Source organism: Oncorhynchus keta, chromosome 1 (genome assembly GCF_023373465.1).
Source record: "Oncorhynchus keta strain PuntledgeMale-10-30-2019 chromosome 1, Oket_V2, whole genome shotgun sequence".
Classification (NCBI taxonomy): domain Eukaryota; kingdom Metazoa; phylum Chordata; class Actinopteri; order Salmoniformes; family Salmonidae; genus Oncorhynchus; species Oncorhynchus keta.
In genome coordinates, this window is record NC_068421.1 from 87,104,403 (window position 1) to 87,124,620 (window position 20,218).

General features: G+C 42.2%; 1 protein-coding gene across 1 annotated transcript in view; it reads left to right on the plus strand.

Moving 5' to 3' along the window:
* The window catches only part of hmcn1 (hemicentin 1), a 253,969-nt gene that overhangs the window by 45,462 nt on the left and 188,289 nt on the right, over window positions 1-20,218 (plus strand). The window contains exon 2 of the mRNA XM_052523937.1: window positions 12,669-12,739. Coding sequence (XP_052379897.1) covers window positions 12,669-12,739 — 71 coding nt within the window. The remainder of the gene's footprint in view (window positions 1-12,668; window positions 12,740-20,218) is intronic.

The following is a 20,218-nucleotide window of genomic DNA, read 5'->3' on the forward strand; positions in this document are numbered from 1 at the left end:
ACGTCATTAAACTACACGTCATTAAACCACGTCATTAAACCAATGTCATTAAACTACATGTCATTAAACTACACGTCATTAAACCATACGTCATTAAACTACACGTCATTAAACCACACGTCATTAAACTACACGTCATTAAACCACGTCATTAAACCACATCATTAAACCACACGTCATTAAACTCCATGTCATTAAACCACGTCATTAAACTACACGTCATTAAACTACACGTCATTAAACCACGTCATTAAACCACACGTCATTAAACCACGTCATTAAACTACACGTCATTAAACCATGTCATTAAACTCCACGTCATTAAACTACACGTCATTAAACTACACGTCATTAAACTACACGTCATTAAACTCCATGTCATTAAACCACACGTCATTAAACCATGTCATTAAACCACGTCATTAAACCACACGTCATTAAACCACGTCATTAAACTCCACGTCATTAAACTCCATGTCATTAAACCACGTCATTAAACCATGTAATTAAACTCCATGTCATTAAACACGTCATTAAACTACACGTCATTAAACCATGTAATTAAACTCCACGTCATTAAACTACACGTCATTAAACTACACGTCATTAAACTACACGTCATTAAACCATGTAATTAAACTCCATGTCATTAAACCACACGTCATTAAACTACACGTCATTAAACTACACGTCATTAAACCACGTCATTAAACCACACGTCATTAAACCATGTCATTAAACCACACGTCATTAAACTACACGTCATTAAACCATGTAATTAAACCATGTCATTAAACTCCACGTCATTAAACTACACGTCATTAAACTACACGTCATTAAACTACGTCATTAAACTACACGTCATTAAACTACACGTCATTAAACTACACGTCATTAAACTACACGTCATTAAACTACACGTCATTAAACTACACGTCATTAAACTACACGTCATTAAACTACACGTCATTAAACTACATGTCATTAAACCACGTCATTAAACCACGTCATTAAACTACACGTCATTAAACTACATGTCATTAAACTACACGTCATTAAACTACACGTCATTAAACTACACGTCATTAAACCACATCATTAAACTACACGTCATTAAACCATGTCATTAAACTCCACGTCATTAAACTACACGTCATTAAACTACACGTCATTAAACTACTTAAACTACACCTCATTAAACCACGTCATTAAACTACACGTCATTAAACTACATGTCATTAAACCACGTCATTAAACTACACGTCATTAAACTACACGTCATTAAACTACACGTCATTAAACCACGTCATTAAACTACATATCATTAAACCACGTCATTAAACCACGTCATTAAACTACACGTCATTAAACTACACGTCATTAAACTACACGTCATTAAACTACATGTCATTAAACCACATGTCATTAAACCACGTCATTAAACTACACGTCATTAAACCACACGTCATTAAACCATGTAATTAAACCACGTCATTAAACTACACGTCATTAAACCATGTAATTAAACTACACGTCATTAAACTACACGTCATTAAACTACACGTCATTAAACTACACGTCATTAAACTACACGTCATTAAACTACACGTCATTAAACTACACGTCATTAAACTACACGTCATTAAACCACGTCATTAAACTACACGTCATTAAACTACACGTCATTAAACTACACATCATTAAACCACGTCATTAAACCATGTCATTAAACTACACGTCATTAAACCACGTCATTAAACTACACGTCATTAAACTACACGTCATTAAACTACACGTCATTAAACTACACGTCATTAAACCACGTCATTAAACTACACGTCATTAAACCACATCATTAAACTACACGTCATTAAACTACACGTCATTAAACCACACATCATTAAACTACACGTCATTAAACCATGTAATTAAACTCCACGTCATTAAACTACACGTCATTAAACCATGTAATTAAACTCACGTCATTAAACTACACGTCATTAAACCACACATCATTAAACTACACGTCATTAAACCATCATTAAACTCCACGTCATTAAACTACACGTCATTAAACCACACGTCATTAAACTACACGTCATTAAACCATGTCATTAAACTCCACGTCATTAAACTACACGTCATTAAACCACACGTCATTAAACTACACGTCATTAAACTACACGTCATTAAACCACACGTCATTAAACTACACGTCATTAAACTACACGTCATTAAACTACACGTCATTAAACTACACGTCATTAAACTACACGTCATTAAACCACGTCATTAAACTACACGTCATTAAACCACGTCATTAAACTACACGTCATTAAACCATGTCATTAAACTACACGTCATTAAACTACACGTCATTAAACTACACGTCATTAAACTACACGTCATTAAACTACATGTCATTAAACTACACGTCATTAAACTACACGTCATTAAACTACACGTCATTAAACCATGTCATTAAACTACATGTCATTAAACTACACGTCATTAAACCACATGTCATTAAACTACATGTCATTAAACTACATGTCATTAAACTACATGTCATTAAACTACACGTCATTAAACTACACGTCATTAAACTACACGTCATTAAACTACACGTCATTAAACTACACGTCATTAAACTACACGTCATTAAACTACACGTCATTAAACCATGTCATTAAACTACACGTCATTAAACTACACGTCATTAAACTACATGTCATTAAACTACACGTCATTAAACCACATCATTAAACTCCATGTCATTAAACCACACGTCATTAAACTACATGTCATTAAACTCCATGTCATTAAACCACGTCATTAAACTACACGTCATTAAACTACACGTCATTAAACTACATGTCATTAAACTCCATGTCATTAAACTACACGTCATTAAACTACACGTCATTAAACCACGTCATTAAACTACATGTCATTAAACTACATGTCATTAAACTACACGTCATTAAACTACATGTCATTAAACCACGTCATTAAACTCCATGTCATTAAACCACGTCATTAAACTACACGTCATTAAACTACATGTCATTAAACCACGTCATTAAACTCCATGTCATTAAACCACGTCATTAAACTACACGTCATTAAACTACACGTCATTAAACTACATGTCATTAAACCACGTCATTAAACTACATGTCATTAAACCACACGTCATTAAACTACATGTCATTAAACCATGTCATTAAACTCCATGTCATTAAACTACACGTCATTAAACTACAGGTCAGTTGAAACTGGAGCAGCAGCATGGCCAGGTGGACTGGGGACAGCAAGGAGTCATCATGTCAGGTAGTCCTGGGGCATGGTCCTAGGGCTCAGGTCCTCCGAGAGAGAGAAAGAAAGAAGGAGAGAATTAGAGAACGCACACTTAGATTCACACAGGACACCGAATAGGACAGGAGAAGTACTCCAGATATAACAAACTTACCCTAGCCCCCGACACAAACTACTGCAGCATAAATACTGGAGGCTGAGACAGGAGGGGTCAGGAGACACTGTGGCCCCATCCGAGGACACCCCCGGACAGGGCCAAACAGGAAGGATATAACCCCACCCACTTTGCCAAAGCACAGCCCCCACACCACTAGAGGGATATCTTCAACCACCAACTTACCATCCTGAGACAGGGCTGAGTATAGCCCACAAAGATCTCCGCCACGGCACAACCCAAGGGGGGCGCCAACCCAGACAGGATGACCACAACAGTGAATCAACCCACTCAGGTGACGCACCCCCTGCAGGGACGGCATGAGAGAGCCCCAGTAAGAGAGTGACTCATGAGACACATGTCTCATAAACAATTCAGAATCGTCTTCTGAATGTCTTTCATGAGTTTATGTCTCTGTGTGCAACAGCAGAGTGTGGCCACACGACCCAGTATAACCACTAACCACAGAGCTGATCATGGTTGGACCGAAGGTTAAGATTAGTGGTCCTTGTGGTCACTGAATGGTCGTATCGTCACACTGCTTGTTTGTGGAGCTCTGTGATTTGTTCCTCTTATAGAAAGGAGTAATTGTACATTCGGACGTTCAGAGCTTCGCCTTGAGGAAAGTAAAAAAAAGGAAAACAAATGTCCTATGCTGTTAATGTGAATGCTTCCACAGCTACATAAACTCTGGCATGTGGCGAGGGGTGGGGGTGGGGGGGTGGGGTCTGAGACGGAGGGTGTCTGTGGTGAGGGGAGTTTGATATTAGTTTCCCAGACTGCTCTATTCAGTGTGACATTTCTGGACTTGTCTTGTACACAGGAAGGAGGAAGAGTGTCTGGGCTAAAGGGGCTTTTGTTACGTTCTATTTGGAGTTTCTTGACATTTTCAAACTCCTGGAAGCCTGGGAAACACTTCGTTTTTAAACAAACACACACATTGGATTGAAAATAAATACAATAATGACTGACCTTTCTTTTGGGTCTTCAAAATTCCCTGGCTGCCATTTTATGTGGAAATAGACAGTCCGAATGAGACGTTCCACGGACGAATGTGAGAGTGATTCCCAGTGAATTAGCCCAAGCTGAATGTCATAGGAGGTGAATTATGAGGGTGTGTGTGTGTGTCTGAAATTGTGTGTGCGCGGTGTCTCTGCGCATGTTCATGCATGTGTGTGTTTGTAACTTCGGAGGAGGTGAAATTAAGATTGTGCTGGAAAGCTGCCCAGTTTGTTCCATCCCATTAGCCTCTCAGTTAGTGTTTGAGCATGCATGGGATTTGCGGGGTATGCTAATTTGGCTGACTAGCATTACCTCAGATAACCACGATGAGAATGCAAAGGTTTACAAGAAACAACAACAACCGGAACCAGAGTCATCTGTTTTCATTTGTTTACCTCATGTAACTTGAATCATCCTCCGCCTGTCTCTTACACTCTCAAGACAAAGAAAGTAGAAAAAAGGATGAGAGATGTTCTTCTGAGCAGATCAACATTTGGCCCATTGTTTAGGGTGGATTCTCTCTCTCCTTTTTTTAACCTCTCTGGTCAGACTTCAGAGCATTCCTTCAGACTGAGTTCACACACGTGTCCCTGTTTACACCACTAACCCACCGACCGATGTGTTCTTCTTTATCATCACAGAGAGAAAACACTAAAACCTCTTCCTGTGTTATGTCTAATGGCTGAGAGGCCGCCCCAGGACTAACTGCTGAAGTGAACACTGGAACATCACCACTGTTTCATTTATTTTCTAATGAAAAAGATGATCAGAACATGAGCATCTTTATTGGGACACACAATGGTGGCCTATATAGGTCTAAATGAGTAAAAGGCTTAAGGGCTTAAACAAGCAGACTCTGTGACCCCTGTGGACCAGATACGTTTCTTTATGAAGCATTTCAGCCCTGGTCTAGTTATCAGAGCAGAAGAGCCACGGCTTTGGTGTGCCTTCTGTGACACCATGTACTGTACCGGTATGTAGAGGTTGGGCCAAAGTAGCAGTGTCTTAACCTGGCCCCAGTTCTGTTTCTGCTATCTTGTCAGCTCCTTGTTACTCAGTCAGACCAAACATGACGATTCAATAAGGAATAACAGAGAGCAGAAATAGACTCCCTTTGATTTAATTAGAGAGCAGAAATAGACACCCTTTGATTTAATTAGGTAAGTCAGTTAAGAACAAATTCTTATTTTACAATGACAGCCTACCCCAGCCAAACACTCCCCAAACCTGGACAGCCCAGAATTGAACCAGGGTCTGTAATGACACCTCTAGCACTGAGATGCAATGCCTTAGACCACTGCGCCACTCAGGCTCCCTACTGAATACAGGGTTATTTGATTAAGCTTGGGCAGTATACCATGTACCGGGGTATTTGACTAAGCTTGGGCAGTATACCATTTACCGGGGTATTTGACTAAGCTTGGGCAGTATACCATGTACCGGGGTATTTGACTAAGCTTGGGCAGTATACCATGTACCGGGGTATTTGACTAAGCTTGGGCAGTATACCATGTACCGGGGTATTTGACTAAGCTTGGGCAGTATACCATGTACCGGGGTATTTGACTAAGCTTGGGCAGTATACCATGTACCGGGGTATTTGGAAATAGCCAAGGGATGGTTTCCCAATCCATCAATACTGTTTAAACAATTTATTTGAAGTTTTTCAATACATTTGAATATTCGTAGCTACTTTTATTAAGTAAAAGCCTGACGCCAACTTGTGCAATTTAAGAGGAGATAAAGCAGATGGCGTTCTTCATTTCACCTGGCACATTATTTTACATTATGGAGCTTAACGTCGTTCCCCAGAACAGTTGAGTCAGTCACGTGTTTGTCTGTAAATAAAACAATGGGAGAAAGCGGGAGTGGGGGAGTCCAGATGTGTATTTGGTTTAACTGGCTAGTTAGCTAGCTATGTTCAAATCAAATCACATTTTATTTGTCACATACACATGGTTAGCAGATGTTAATGCGAGTGTAGCGAAATGCTTGTGCTTCTCGTTCCGACAATGCAGTAATATCCAACGAGTAATCTAACCTAACAATTTCACAACAATTACCTTACACACACACAAGTGTAAAGGAATGTACATAAAAAAATATATGAATTAGTAATGGTATAGAACGACATAGGCAAGATGCAGTAGATGGTATAGAGTACAGTATATACATATGAGATGAGTAATGTAGGGTATGTAAACATAAAAGTGGCATTGTTTAAAGTGGCTAGTGATACATTACATCAAGATGGCAAGATGCAGTAGATGGTATAGAGTACAGTATAAACATATGAGATGAGTAATGTAGGGTATGTAAACATTATATGAAGTGGCATTGTTTAAAGTGGCTAGTGATACATTTATAACATCAATTTTTCCATTATTAAAGTGGCTGGAGTTGAGTCAGTATGTTGGCAGCAGCCACTCAATGTTAGTGATGGTTGTCTGACAGTCTGATGGCCTTGAGATAGAAGCTGTTTTTCAGTCTCTCGGTCCCAGCTTTGATGCACCTGTACTGACCTCACCTTCTGGATGATAGCGGGGTGAACAGGCAGTGGCTCTGGTGGTTGTTGTCCTTGATGATCTTTTTGGCCTTCCTGTGACATCGGGTGGTGAAGGTGTCCTGGAGGGCAGGTAGATTGTCCCCAGTGATGCGTTGTGCAGACCTCACTACCCTCTGGAGAGCCTTCCGGTTATGGGCGGAGCAGTTGCCGTACCAGGCGGTGATACAGCCCGACAGGATGCTCTCGATTGTGCATCTGTAAAAGTTTGTGAGTGTTTTTGGTGACACGCCTAATTTCTTCAGCCTCCTGAGGTTGAAGAGGCGCTGTTGTGCCTTCTTCACCACATTGTCTGTGTGGGTGGACCATTTCAGTTTGTCCGTGATGTGTACGCCGAGGAACTTAAAACGTTCTAACCTCTCCACTACTGTCCTGTCGATGTGGATAGGGGGGTGCTCCCTCTGCTGTTTCCTGAAGTCCACGATCATCTCCTTTGTTTTGTTGACGTTGAGTGTGAGGTTATTTTCCTGACACCACAATCCGAGGGCCCTCACCACCTCCCTGTAGGCCGTCTCGTCGTTGTTGATAATCAAGCCTACCACTGTAGTGTCATCTGCAAACTTGATTATTGAGTTGGAGGCGTGCATGGCCACGCAGTCGTGGGTGAACAGGGAGTACAGGAGAGGGCTGAGAACGCATCCTTGTGGGGCCCCAGTGTTAAGGATCAGCGGGGTGGAGACGTTGTTACCTACCCTCACACCTGGGTGCGGCCCGTCTCGAGCTTAATGACGAATTTGGAGGGTACTATGGTGTTAAATGCTGAGCTGTAGTCGATGAACAGCATTCTCACATAGGTATTCCTCTTGTCCAGATGGAATAGGGCAGTGTGCAGTGTGATTGCAATTGCGTCGTCTGTGGACCTGTTGGGGAGGTAAGCAAATTGGAGTGGATCGAGGGTGTCAGGTAGGGTGGAGGGGATATGGTCCTTGACTAGTCTCTCAAAGCACTTCATGATGACGGAAGTGAGTGCTATGGGGCGGTAGTCATTTAGCTCAGTACCTTAGCTTTCTTGGGAACAGGAACAATAGTGGCCCTCTTGAAGCATGTGGGGACAGCAGACTGGGAAAAGGATTGATTGAATATGTCCGTAAACACACCAACCAGCTGGTCTGCTCAGTAGATGACTGAATGAATACGGAGTCGGGGCACCATATAATGTTACCTTTCTGCCATGTTTAAGAAGTCAAAAGGCTTTGTTAAAATGGCGTCGGTAGAAATGGCAGCAGTTTTACGGGCGCCCAACTAATTGTGCTATTATGTGTTTATTTTCGCGTTATTTGTAACTTATTTTGTACGTAATGTTTCTGAAACCGTATCTTACGGCAAAAAAGAGCTTCTGGATATCAGGACAGCGATCACTCACCTCGGATTAGACAAAGAGCTTCTTGATATCAGGACAGCGATCACTCACCTCGGATTAGACAAAGAGCTTCTGGATATCAGGACAGCGATCACTCACCTCGGATTAGACAAAGAGCTTCTGGATATCAGGACAGCGATCACTCACCTCGGATTAGACAAAGAGCTTCTGGATATCAGGACAGCGATCACTCACCTCGGATTAGACAAAGAGCTTCTGGATATCAGGACGGCGATCACTCACCTCGGATTAGACAAAGAGCTTCTGGATATCAGGACAGTGATCACTCACTTCGGATCAGACAAAGAGCTTCTGGATATGAGGACAGCGATCACTCACCTCGGATCAGACAAAGAGCTTCTGGATATCAGGACAGCGATCACTCACCTCGGAATAGACAAAGATTTTTTCTTCAACAAACAAGACGCACAGGACCTCCCTCTGCAACTGGATCCTGGACTTCCTGACGGGCCGCCCCCAGGTGGTGAGGGAAGGTAGCAACACATCTGCCACGCTGATCCTCAACACTGGAGCTCCCCAGTAGTGCGTGCTCAGTCCCCTCCTGTACTCCCTGTTCACCCACGACTGCATGGCCAGGCACGACTCCAACACCATCATTAAGTTTGCAGATGACACAACAGTGGTAGGCCTGATCACGAGACAGCCTATAGGGAGGAAGTCAGAGACCTGGCCGGGTGGTGGCAGAATAACAACCTATCCCTCAACGTAACCAAGATGATTGTGGACTACAGGAAAAGGAGCACCGAGCACGTCCCCATTCTCATCAACAGGGCTGTAGTGGAGCAGGTTGAGAGCTTCAAGTTCCTTGGTGTCCAGATCAACAAAACACTAGAATGGTCCAAACACATCAAGAAAGTCATGAAGAGGGCACAACAAATGCCTATTCCCCCTCAGGAAACTTAAAAGATTTGGCATGGGTCCTGGGATCCTCAAAAGGTTCTACAGCTGCAACATCACTGCCAGGTACTGCAACTGCTCGGCCTCTGACTGCAAGGTACTTCAGAGGGTAGTGCGTAAGGCCCAGTACATCACTGGGGCTAACCTGCCTGCCATCCAGGACCTCTACACCAGGCGGTGTCAGAGGAAGGCCCTAAAAATGGTCAAAGACCCCTGCCACCCCAGTCATAGACTGTTCTCTCTACTACCACATGGCAAGCGGTACCGGAGTGCCAAGTCTAGGACAAAAAGGCTTCTCAACAGTTTTCACCCCCAAGCTATAAGACTCCTGAACAGGTAATCAAATGGCTACCCGGACTATTTGCATTGTGTGCCTCCCCCCAACCCCTCTTTTACACTGCTGCTACTCTGTTTATGTTATATGCATAGTCACTTTGACTACACATTCATGTACATACTACCTCAATTGGGCCGACCAACCAGTGCTCCCGCACAGCAGCTAACCGGGCTATCTGCATTGTGTACCGCAATCCACCACCCGCCAACCCCTCTTTTAAGCTACTGCTACTCTCTGTTCAACATATATGCATAGTCACTTTAACCATATCTACATGTACATACTACCTCAATCAGCCTGACTAACCAGTGTCTGTATGTAGCCTCGCTACTTTTATAGCCTTGCTACTGTATATAGCCTGTCTTTTTAATGTTGTTTTATTTCTTTACCTACCTATTGTTGACCTAATACATTTTTGCACTGTTGGTTAGAGCCTGTAAGTAAGCATTTCACTGTAAGGTCTACCTACACCTGTTGTATTCAGCGCACGGGATTTGGATGAGTTTTCTGGACAGCTGCTACTGCTGCTATCTTGATTTCCTTGCATTTTTTCTCCACTCCTTTCTCGGCCAGTCAGTTTGCTCCTCCCCCCTCTTTTCCCGAGCACAACAGGCAGTTCTGTTCGGAGCCAAACACATTTCCCTGTTAGTTTTAAATGGCGTCTTTCTTTGATCGGCCCTTCTGGTCCTTCTCTCTCTCTCTCTCCACCACTGCCAAAATCTAGATCCCTCTCAGCTTGTTATACTATACATTATTAAAGACTTTTAAAAGTATTTGTTTGTACAGTGCTTTCATAAGGAAGATTGATGTTATTTGCTGTCGGTTGCTGTGAAAATAAACGTCAAAGAAATATTGCTGATTATTAGCAATGAAGTTTCCTCAGATCTTTCTGTTGCCAGGATGTATGGTGCAGAGTTGTGTTGACTTTTAAAGCTTAACATTATATAAAACAAATGTAAGAATGTGTAGACGTTGACACGGAATTGTCCTCAATATTCTGCTGTCGAGAAGTGGAGAATTGCCCAGTTTCATGAAATATCAGAGTTTAAAAAAACAAAAACAGAATATCTAGGATGTATCAGTCAGTCCTACCACCAGCTATTACCTTATCATCAGAGCAGAACGCCCACTGGCCTATAATTTCTGTTGTGAAAGTAATTTGTAGGTTTTTAACCCCTTGGCACTTCTGGGGCTCTGTGTTTCAGTCAACCCTCCCAGTAGGTGGCGCTAGTGCAGAGCCCTCGCCAGAATTCTCAGTAGCTATGTTTTCATTAATGAAATGGTTGAAGTGATTCCATTATCCATTTATGCAAATTGCGCGTTTATAGCCTACATTTGCAACAGCCTGTATGCCCTCCCACCGATCTGTTTCATGTCTCAGGTAGCCCGTGAAAGCCAGCATGAATAGAATACAAGAATTTGCCACATTTGAATAATTCTCGTTTGCCAACATATCGCTACGGTCCGTACCATGGTGAAACTTGCACTCCTGTAAATCTGAAATAATTGGATGGTGAAACTTGCATCCAGCCAACCAGAAAATCAAGGCGAAGCCATTCAGGCATTCTTGGAAATCAAGACTATCCTGGCCCTGAAAATAAAGATAATTTTTTATAGATTAACATTTTGATGAGACTGAAAAAAAGACTGAAACACAAGTGAGCTGAAAAGAAGCGTTTCGACTACAAACCAACCAACGCTGACTGTAGAGAAGAGTCTTCTCCACAGTTGGAGAAAAAAGGTACATGCTGATGTCACTCACCCTCTGGGGCTTTAATAACTGTTTTTATAACCGGTGAAGCCGAAAGGATGTCCTCACGCCGAACCCCGGCTGGCCATGACACAAGAGCATACCTGAGCCGTAAGGTCTTCCCCCAGAGCTGCAGAACAGCTGACTGCCTGGGGGAGGAGAGGAGGGATGCAGGGATGAAGGAAGGGTAGAGGTGGAGGGAGGGGAACGGGAACATTATTAATGAGAACATGTTGGCCTTTTGTAACGGAGCCATTGCCAATTAGTGTCAGTGGGGGTTGTCGTGAGACAGGCCTTTATTGGATGGTGTTAGCAGTGGAGTTCCACAGCTAGGATCAGCTCATCCATTCCGTGTGTTGTGTTCAGGCTGGAAATCAGTTTGAAAGAGTTGCAACATGTGGAACGTTCATTCAGAGGTGAAATGTTCATAGGTTTCCATAAGCATTTTTTATGAGAATGACTTGGCCTCCGATCGGCTCAGTCAGAGTATCATTCTAGACTTTTTCCTCCTATGCTTTTGCTTGATTTTTTAAAATCTGAAAATGAACTAACATATTGTACCATGTAAACCATGTGAAATGTGGTTCAATTGCCATATTCTTTGTCTCATGATGACGGGAAAATGATTGCGGTTGACTATTAAAACTCCTCTACCATGCAAGCCTTTGATCTGTCGTCCAGTAATGTTGACCTCACAATAACACATTTTCATGTTCCAAGTTATTGTAAGTTCCACTTCCTTGTGTTTCATCGACCCTCTAATCGTAGTTGGGATAGGCACATGAGAAAGGCCATGTGAGCCATGATAGGCTTGTAAAAGAGAGCATTGAAGTTCCTCCAGAGCTGGGGTCTCCTTATCAATTCCAAAGCAACTCCTCTGTGCCTGCATGGCGCGCCTACCCAGACACTGCCCTCCCGGATACTGTGCGTACGTGTGTGAATGGGCAAATATTTAGAGCCGAAAAGGGCCTCATTTCAGCATAGCCCATTTGAAGATGCAAAATGGAAATCTCTTCCCTCTCATCACAAACACACGCAGTGTGGAGGGATGGATCTGGTTTCCTGAGTGTTTACAGGAAGCTCCCTGTCACACCAGTTCAAACTGTGACATTTGAACTTGGACGTCTGCACAAATATTTGGCCACAGTCAGGAATTCAGACCAAGAAACTATGTCAATTATTCATTCTAATAGGGCTATTAGTCTAAAACATTATACATCATGTTCTGGCTGTCTGTAATGTTTAATGTATCTTGTTTCTTTGCAGAAATAGGACCGGTAACCATCACAACGGATCCAAAGAAGTTTCAGTTTGAACTGAGGGAGCTGTACGTCCAGGTGGGTTCAGGAGTTTATGACCTCCGGCCTCTGATATTTTAGATTGTGGACCCTTCTATAGATCAGAACATTGATCATATAGGTCATAAAGCCCTCAGTTATACAGAGCTGTTGCCTTTGTGTTTGTCTGAAAGTTGACCATAACAACATAACAATATTCCCGTGAAACCTTGGTTTGTTTTCCTTCCTCATTTTCCATAGCCGTTGCAAACACATTTCTTAACAGAAATAACATATCTAAACAAACACATATCTTAACAGAAATAACATATCTAAACAAACACATATCTTAACAGAAATAACATATCTAAACAAACACACATCTTAACAGAAATAACATATCTAAACAAACACATATCTTAACAGAAATAACATATCTAAACAAACACATTTCTTAACAGAAATAACATATCTAAACAAACACATATCTTAACAAAAATAACATATCTAAACAAACACATATCTTAACAGAAATAACATATCTAAACAAACACATTTCTTAACAGAAATAACATATCTAAACAAACACATATCTTAACAGAAATAACATATCTAAACAAACACATATCTTAACAGAAATAACATATATAAACAAACACATTTCTTAACAGAAATAACATATCTAAACAAACACATTTCTTAACAGAAATAACATATCTAAACAAACACATTTCTTAACAGAAATAACATATCTAAACAAACACATTTCTTAACAGAAATAACATATCTAAACAAACACATATCTTAACAGAAATAACACATCTAAACAAAAGTATCACATATCTAAACAAACACATATTGTTACGAACCGGTCATAGCCCGTAACAAAGAGGGAGACAACGAGGAGATAAGGAAATTACAAACATATTTATTAAATAATGTAAACTATACACCATTAACAATGGTGTGTGTAGTCAGTAGTGTAAGTGAGTGGATGTGTGCATAGATGGTGATAATGAGGGGTGTTGAAACAAAAACAAGTAATTAACATAAACTAACACAAAGAAGCCAACAGTGTGTCTGCGTGGAGAGAGTCTCCTCAATGTATTGGGGGAAGGTGTATTTATCCCTGGGACACACCTGGGCACAGGTATCCTATTTCGCTGATGACCCTTCCAGCTCATATTAAGGAAAACAAGAGCAAAGAGAAATAATTTGGCAGACAGAGTGGGAGGGTTGTCACATTATCTAAACAAAAATAACACATATATAAACAAACATATATCTAAATAAAAAATAATCAACTGAGTCAGAGAGCCAAACAGAGCAACACGAAATCCAAATTCTCCTGCAATCGCTCAGAGGAAGGGAAGAGAGGGAGGAAGTTGTCTTGCGATTGGTGGTTATCACCTCTCTATATGGTATTGCATTATTTAAACAATGCAGCTGAAGTGCTTCACTGAAACCCAGATTTGTCTCTCAGCAGTATCAGTATCTGAGCAGACCAATGACCAATGACAGAAGAGTGATTTGTGTCTGGGAGCGAAAGGAGCTCTGAGGTGAAACCAGTAGCTAGCATTCAGATACTGCAGCTAGCTGCCCTGCGAGGGGACATCCTTGCCATGTGCTTGTGCTTGTGCATCCTTGGCTTGTGCTTGTGCATCCTTGGCTTGTGCTAGCTTGTGTTTGGCGCGTGATTGGGTTGTTCTGGGCAACACAGTACCCCCTTCCTTTTACAGGACTATGCTAGGCTATCCTCTCCTCACCCCGGTTGTCACCTGTCGTTGTCACCTGTCATATACATCATTGGGTCAGGCCTTTCAATGTCCAGTAGGCTAACCTCAGGTTGGTTGTTGAGATCAGTATATAGTACCTTTTTTTCGATCCCATATGTTGTTACTGTAGAGGGGGATGAGAGTACACATACAGGGGGTGATAGGGGTAAGGGGGTGGGGAGGATTCTTTGACGAAGAGTGGGGGTGTTAGGGAGTGGAGGAGAGGAGTTCTCCTCACATTCCATCCCTCTGGTCTGGAAACAGGGATCAGTCAGTTCCAGATGTTCCTCCTGGCATCCAGTGCTCCCCTCAGACAGACACATGCCTCCTAGAATGCTCCAGAGGACAGCTCCCCTGACCCCACAGAGAGAGTGGGGAGGGGGGAAGAAAGAAAGCGATACAGAGTGAGGAATAGAGAGAGGGGGGTGGATAGAGGTGAGTGAGAGAGTGGGGTGGGTAGATGGATAGAGGTGAGTGAGAGAGTGGGGTGGGTAGATGGATAGAGGTGAGTGAGAGAGTGGGGTGGGTGGATGGATAGAGGTGAGTGAGAGAGTGGGGTGGGTAGATGGATAGAGGTGAGTGAGAGAGTGGGGTGGGTAGATGGATAGAGGTGAGTGAGAGAGTGGGGTGGGTAGATGGATAGAGGTGAGTGAGAGAGTGGGGTGGGTAGATGGATAGAGGTGAGTGAGAGAGTGGGGTGGGTAGATGGATAGAGGTGAGTGAGAGAGTGGGGTGGGTAGATGGATAGAGGTGAGTGAGAGAGTGGGGTGGGTAGATGGATAGAGGTGAGTGAGAGAGTGGGGTGGGTAGATGGATAGAGGTGAGTGAGAGAGTGGGGTGGGTGGATGGATAGAGGTGAGTGAGAGAGTGGGGTGGGTAGATGGATAGAGGTGAGTGAGAGAGTGGGGTGGGTAGATGGATAGAGGTGAGTGAGAGAGTGGGGTGGGTAGATGGATAGAGGTGAGTGAGAGAGTGGGGTGGGTGGATGGAGAGACAGCAACAGAGAATAAGACATTTAAGAGAATTTAAGATGGACAGCAGAATACAATATATTATTTCAGTTCATGTCAAACCTATCAAATTCTATATATGTACACTAATGTTCAAAAGTTTGGGGTCACTTAGAAATGTCCTTGTTTTTGAAAGAAAAACATTTTTTTTGTCTATTAAAATAACATAAAATTGATCAGAAATACAGTATAGACATTGTTAATGTTATAAATGACTATTGTATCTGTAAACTGCTGATTTTTAATGGAATATCTACATAGGCATACAGAGGCCCATAATCAGCAAACACCACTCCTGTGTTCCAATGGCACGTTGTGTTAGCTAATCCAAGTTTATCATTTTAAAAGGCTAATTGACCATTAGAATACCCTTTTGCAATTATGTTAGCACAGCTGAAAACTGTGGTGCTGATTAAAGAAGCAATAAAACTGGCCTTCTTTAGACTAGTTGAGTACAGCGTAGCCTAGTGGTTAGAGCGTTGGACTAGTAACCATAAGGTTGCGAGTTCAAACCCCTGAGCTGACAAGGTACAAATCTGTTGTTCTGCCCCTGAACAGGCAGTTAACCCACTGTTCCCAGGCCGTCATTGAAAATAAGAATATGTTCTTAACTGACTTGCCTGGTTAAATAAAGGTAAAAATAAAAAAATTAAAAATTAAAAAAATAAAAATCTGGAGCATCAGCGTTTGATTAGAGGCTTAAAATGTCCAGAAACAAAGAACTTTCTTCTGAGACTCGTCAGTCTATTCTTGTTCTGAGAAATGAAGGCTATTCCATGCGAGAAACTGAAGATCTCGTACAATGCTGTGTACTACTCAGAACAGCGCAAACTGGCTCTAACAGAATAGAAAGAGGAGTGGGAGGCCCCGGTGCACAACTGAGCAAGAGGACAAGTACATTAGAGTTTCTAGTTTGAGAAGTCCTCAAATGGCAGCTTCATTAAAAACTACCCACAAAACACCAGTCTCAACATCAACAGTGAAGAGGTGACTCTGGGATGCTGGCCTTCTAGGCAGAGTTGCAAAGAAAAAGCCATATCTCAGACTGGCCAATAAAAAGAAAAGAATAACTAGTGAAAAGAGACTAGTGTTTTGTGGGTACAACATTAACAATGTCTACACCCTATTTCTGATTAATTTTATGTTATTTTAATGGACAAAAAAATCTGCCTTTCTTTCAAAAACAAGAACATTTCTGACTGACCTCAAACTTTTGAACGGTAGTCTATATCATTATAAACTTATCATTACCTATATACCACAGCTTAGGGCTGTATCCAGGCACTCCGCGTTGCGTCGTGCTTAAGAATAGCCCTTAGCTGTGGTATATTGGCCATATACCACACCCCCTCGTGCCTTATTGCTTACTTATATCACTATGAAAAGACCCCTATGGTAACACACTGATTGGTCAAGAGTCGTCCCATAGGGCCGTGATTGGGAGTCCCATAGGGCCGTGATTGGGAGTCCCATAGGGCCGTGATTGGGAGTCCCATAGGGCCGTGATTGGGAGTCCCATAGGGCCGTGATTGGGAGTCCCATAGGGCGGGGAACAATGGGCCCAGCGTCGTCCAGGTTTGGCCCAAATGCTACGTAAAGCTTTTATAAAGCTAGATAATGCATGCAGCAGGGACGTGCAGTGAGGCCGGTGGCAGGGTAAGCACAGGGTATTATCAAAGCCATATTTACTCACAAATAAACATCGATGAAGCCCAAGTTCACCATACAATAGATAGCTCCAACAACCAGAGTGACATAGGCTATTAACTGAAATTTACCCAAAATCTAACCAAATGTAAATACCGATGTAGCCAAGATACACAAGCGATAGCCTCTGATGGCGGCATATTTTAAACGTTGAATTTTTTTATTTTGCCTTTATTTAACTAGGCAAGTCAGTTAAGAACAAATTCTAATTTACAATGATGGCCTACAATGGGCCAAACCTGGACGACGCTGGACCCATTGTTCCCCGCCCTATGGGACTCCCAATCACGGCTGGATGTGATTTAATCCTGCAAAATTACATGCTCATATCACCTCAGCCATAGACCGATGTAGCATCCACAGTTACAACTGATATGTGGCACTAAAATAACAATATATAGACACATTTCATCTGAATAATTCACAACACAATCTCCATAGTAGGGATACATTTAAATATTATTTTGGGACGATATTATATATCGCTATTTGACTCCAATTATTTGTAAGGTAGTGTTAGCTAGCGCTAGTCAGCTGTGCCTGCACCAAAACTCTGGTATTTTTCATCCTATAGCTTGTTCTCCATTTCTTTTTAAATAGTGAACCAACTTGTTTTCAGCATTTTTATTTACAAGACTGATCAAAACTTGATTTCTCATGGCTCTCTCTTGTCTTTCTGCAGCAGACATATAGTGAGAAATATGTTTGGAATATCGAATCGCAAAACAATTGCAGTATCGAATCGCAATACATACAGAATCCTGAGAATTGTATTACATTTCGTATCAGCACATACAGTAAGTATGGTGGTAATATTGTATTGTGAGGTCCCTGGCAATTCCCATCCCTACTCCATAGCCTTTCACAATGGATGAATAATTCTTCCAATGAGCGCAAAATACGCACACACATAATAATATTATTATGTAAAATATTATTACACACACATATATATAATAAATAAGGTTCTAATGAAATTTCCATATCAACAGTCGAAATGAACGGCTCCGACGCTCATTGGATGTGGCAGGGCTTGCAAACTATTACAAACTACAAAGGGAAGCACAGCCGCGAGCTGCCAAGTGACACGAGCCTACCAGATGAGCTAAATAACTTCTATGCTCGCTTCGAGGCAAGTAACACTGAAACATGCATGAGAGCACCAACTGTTCCCGGATGACTGTGTGATCACGTTCTCCGCAGCCGATGCGAGCAAGACCTTTAAACAGGTCAACATTCACAAGGCCGCTGGGCCAGACAGATTACCAGGACGTGTACTGCGAGCATGCGCTGACCAACTGGCAAGTGTCTTCACTGACGTTTTCAACTTCTCCCTGGTGAGTCTGTAAGACCAACATATTTCAAGCAGATCACCATAGTCCCTGTGCCCAAGAACACTAAGATAACCTGCCTAAATGACTACCAACCCGTAGCACTCACATCTGTAGCCATGAAATGCTTTGAAAGGCTGGTCATGGCTCACATCAACACCATTATCCCAGAAACCCCACACCAACAGATCCACAGATGATGCAATCTCTATTGCACTCCACACTCCCCTTTCCCACCTGGACAAAAAGAACACCCATGTGAGAATGTTGTTCATTGATGACAGTTCAGCGTTCAACACCATAGTGCCCTCAAAGCTCATCACTAAGCTAAGGACCCTGGGACTAAACAGCTCCCTCTGCAACTGGATCCTGGACTTCCTGATGGGCCGCCCCCAGGTGGTAAGAGTAGGTAACAACACATCCCCCACGCTGATCCTCAACACGGTGTCCCCACAGGGGTGCGTGCTCAGTCCCCTCCTGTACTCTGACACAACAGTGGTAGGCTTGATCACCGACAATGATGAGACAGCCTACAGGGAGGTGCCAGGACAACAACCTCTCCCTCAACATAATCAAGACAAAGGAGATGATTGTGGACTACAAGAAAAACAGGACTGAGCATGCCCCCATTCTTATCAACGGGGCTGTAGTGGAGCAGGTTGAGAGCTTCTTGTTCCTTGGTGTCCACATCAACAACAAACTAACATGGTCCAAGCACACCAAGACAGTTGTGAACAGGGCACAACAAAACCTATCCCCCCTCAGGAGACTAAAAAGATTTGGCATGGGTCCTCAGATCCTCAAAAGATTTGTCATGGGTCCTCAGATCCTCAAAAGATTTGGCATGGGTCCTCAGATCCTCAAAAGATTTGTCATGGGTCCTCAGATCCTCAAAAGATTTGGCATGGGTCCTCAGATCCTCAAAAGATTTGGCATGGGTCCTCAGATCCTCAAAAGATTTGGCATGGGTCCTCAGATCCTCAAAAGATTTGGCATGGGTCCTCAGATACTCAAAAGATTTGGCATGGGTCCTCAGATCCTCAAAAGATTTAGCATGGGTCCTCAGGTCCTCAAAAGATTTTGCATGGGTCCTCAGATCCTCAAAAGATTTGGCATGGGTCCTCAGATCCTCAAAAGATTTGGCATGGGTCCTCAGATCCTCAAAAGATTTTACAGCTGCACCAATATTTGATTTGATTCAATTTGACTAAAAATGCAGTTCAAAACATCAGAACTAAATTCTGGCTTGATAAATTCAATGCATTCAAAGATATGTTGTCTCTTCTCACAATTCATCAGTAGCCTAACCTGCAAATTGCAAAGCAGAATAAATTTAGGCCTTCCTTTACTTGTAAAGGAAGTCCAGTTGCCTGCTGAACCTCTCGGTGACAGCGTTGTAGAAGTCACTGCAGAACCCCATGTCCATTATTTTATTCTGCAGAACAGCTATTTGAGACACAACAAGGCCTCCTTCAGTTCCATTTTCACACTGACAAAAAGTATTTCCCAATATGATTACGTCTACAAAGCAAAAGAAAATGTCCAATATGTTGTAAAAGTTTGGGTAAAAAGTATCAAAGGTGTGATATGCAGAAATCGCTGCACAATTTCCAGGTTGCTGAAATTCTAATATCAATCAAATGTATTTATGTATTTATAAATCCCATTTCACATCAGCAAATGTCACAAAGTGCAATACAGAATCCCAGCCTAAAA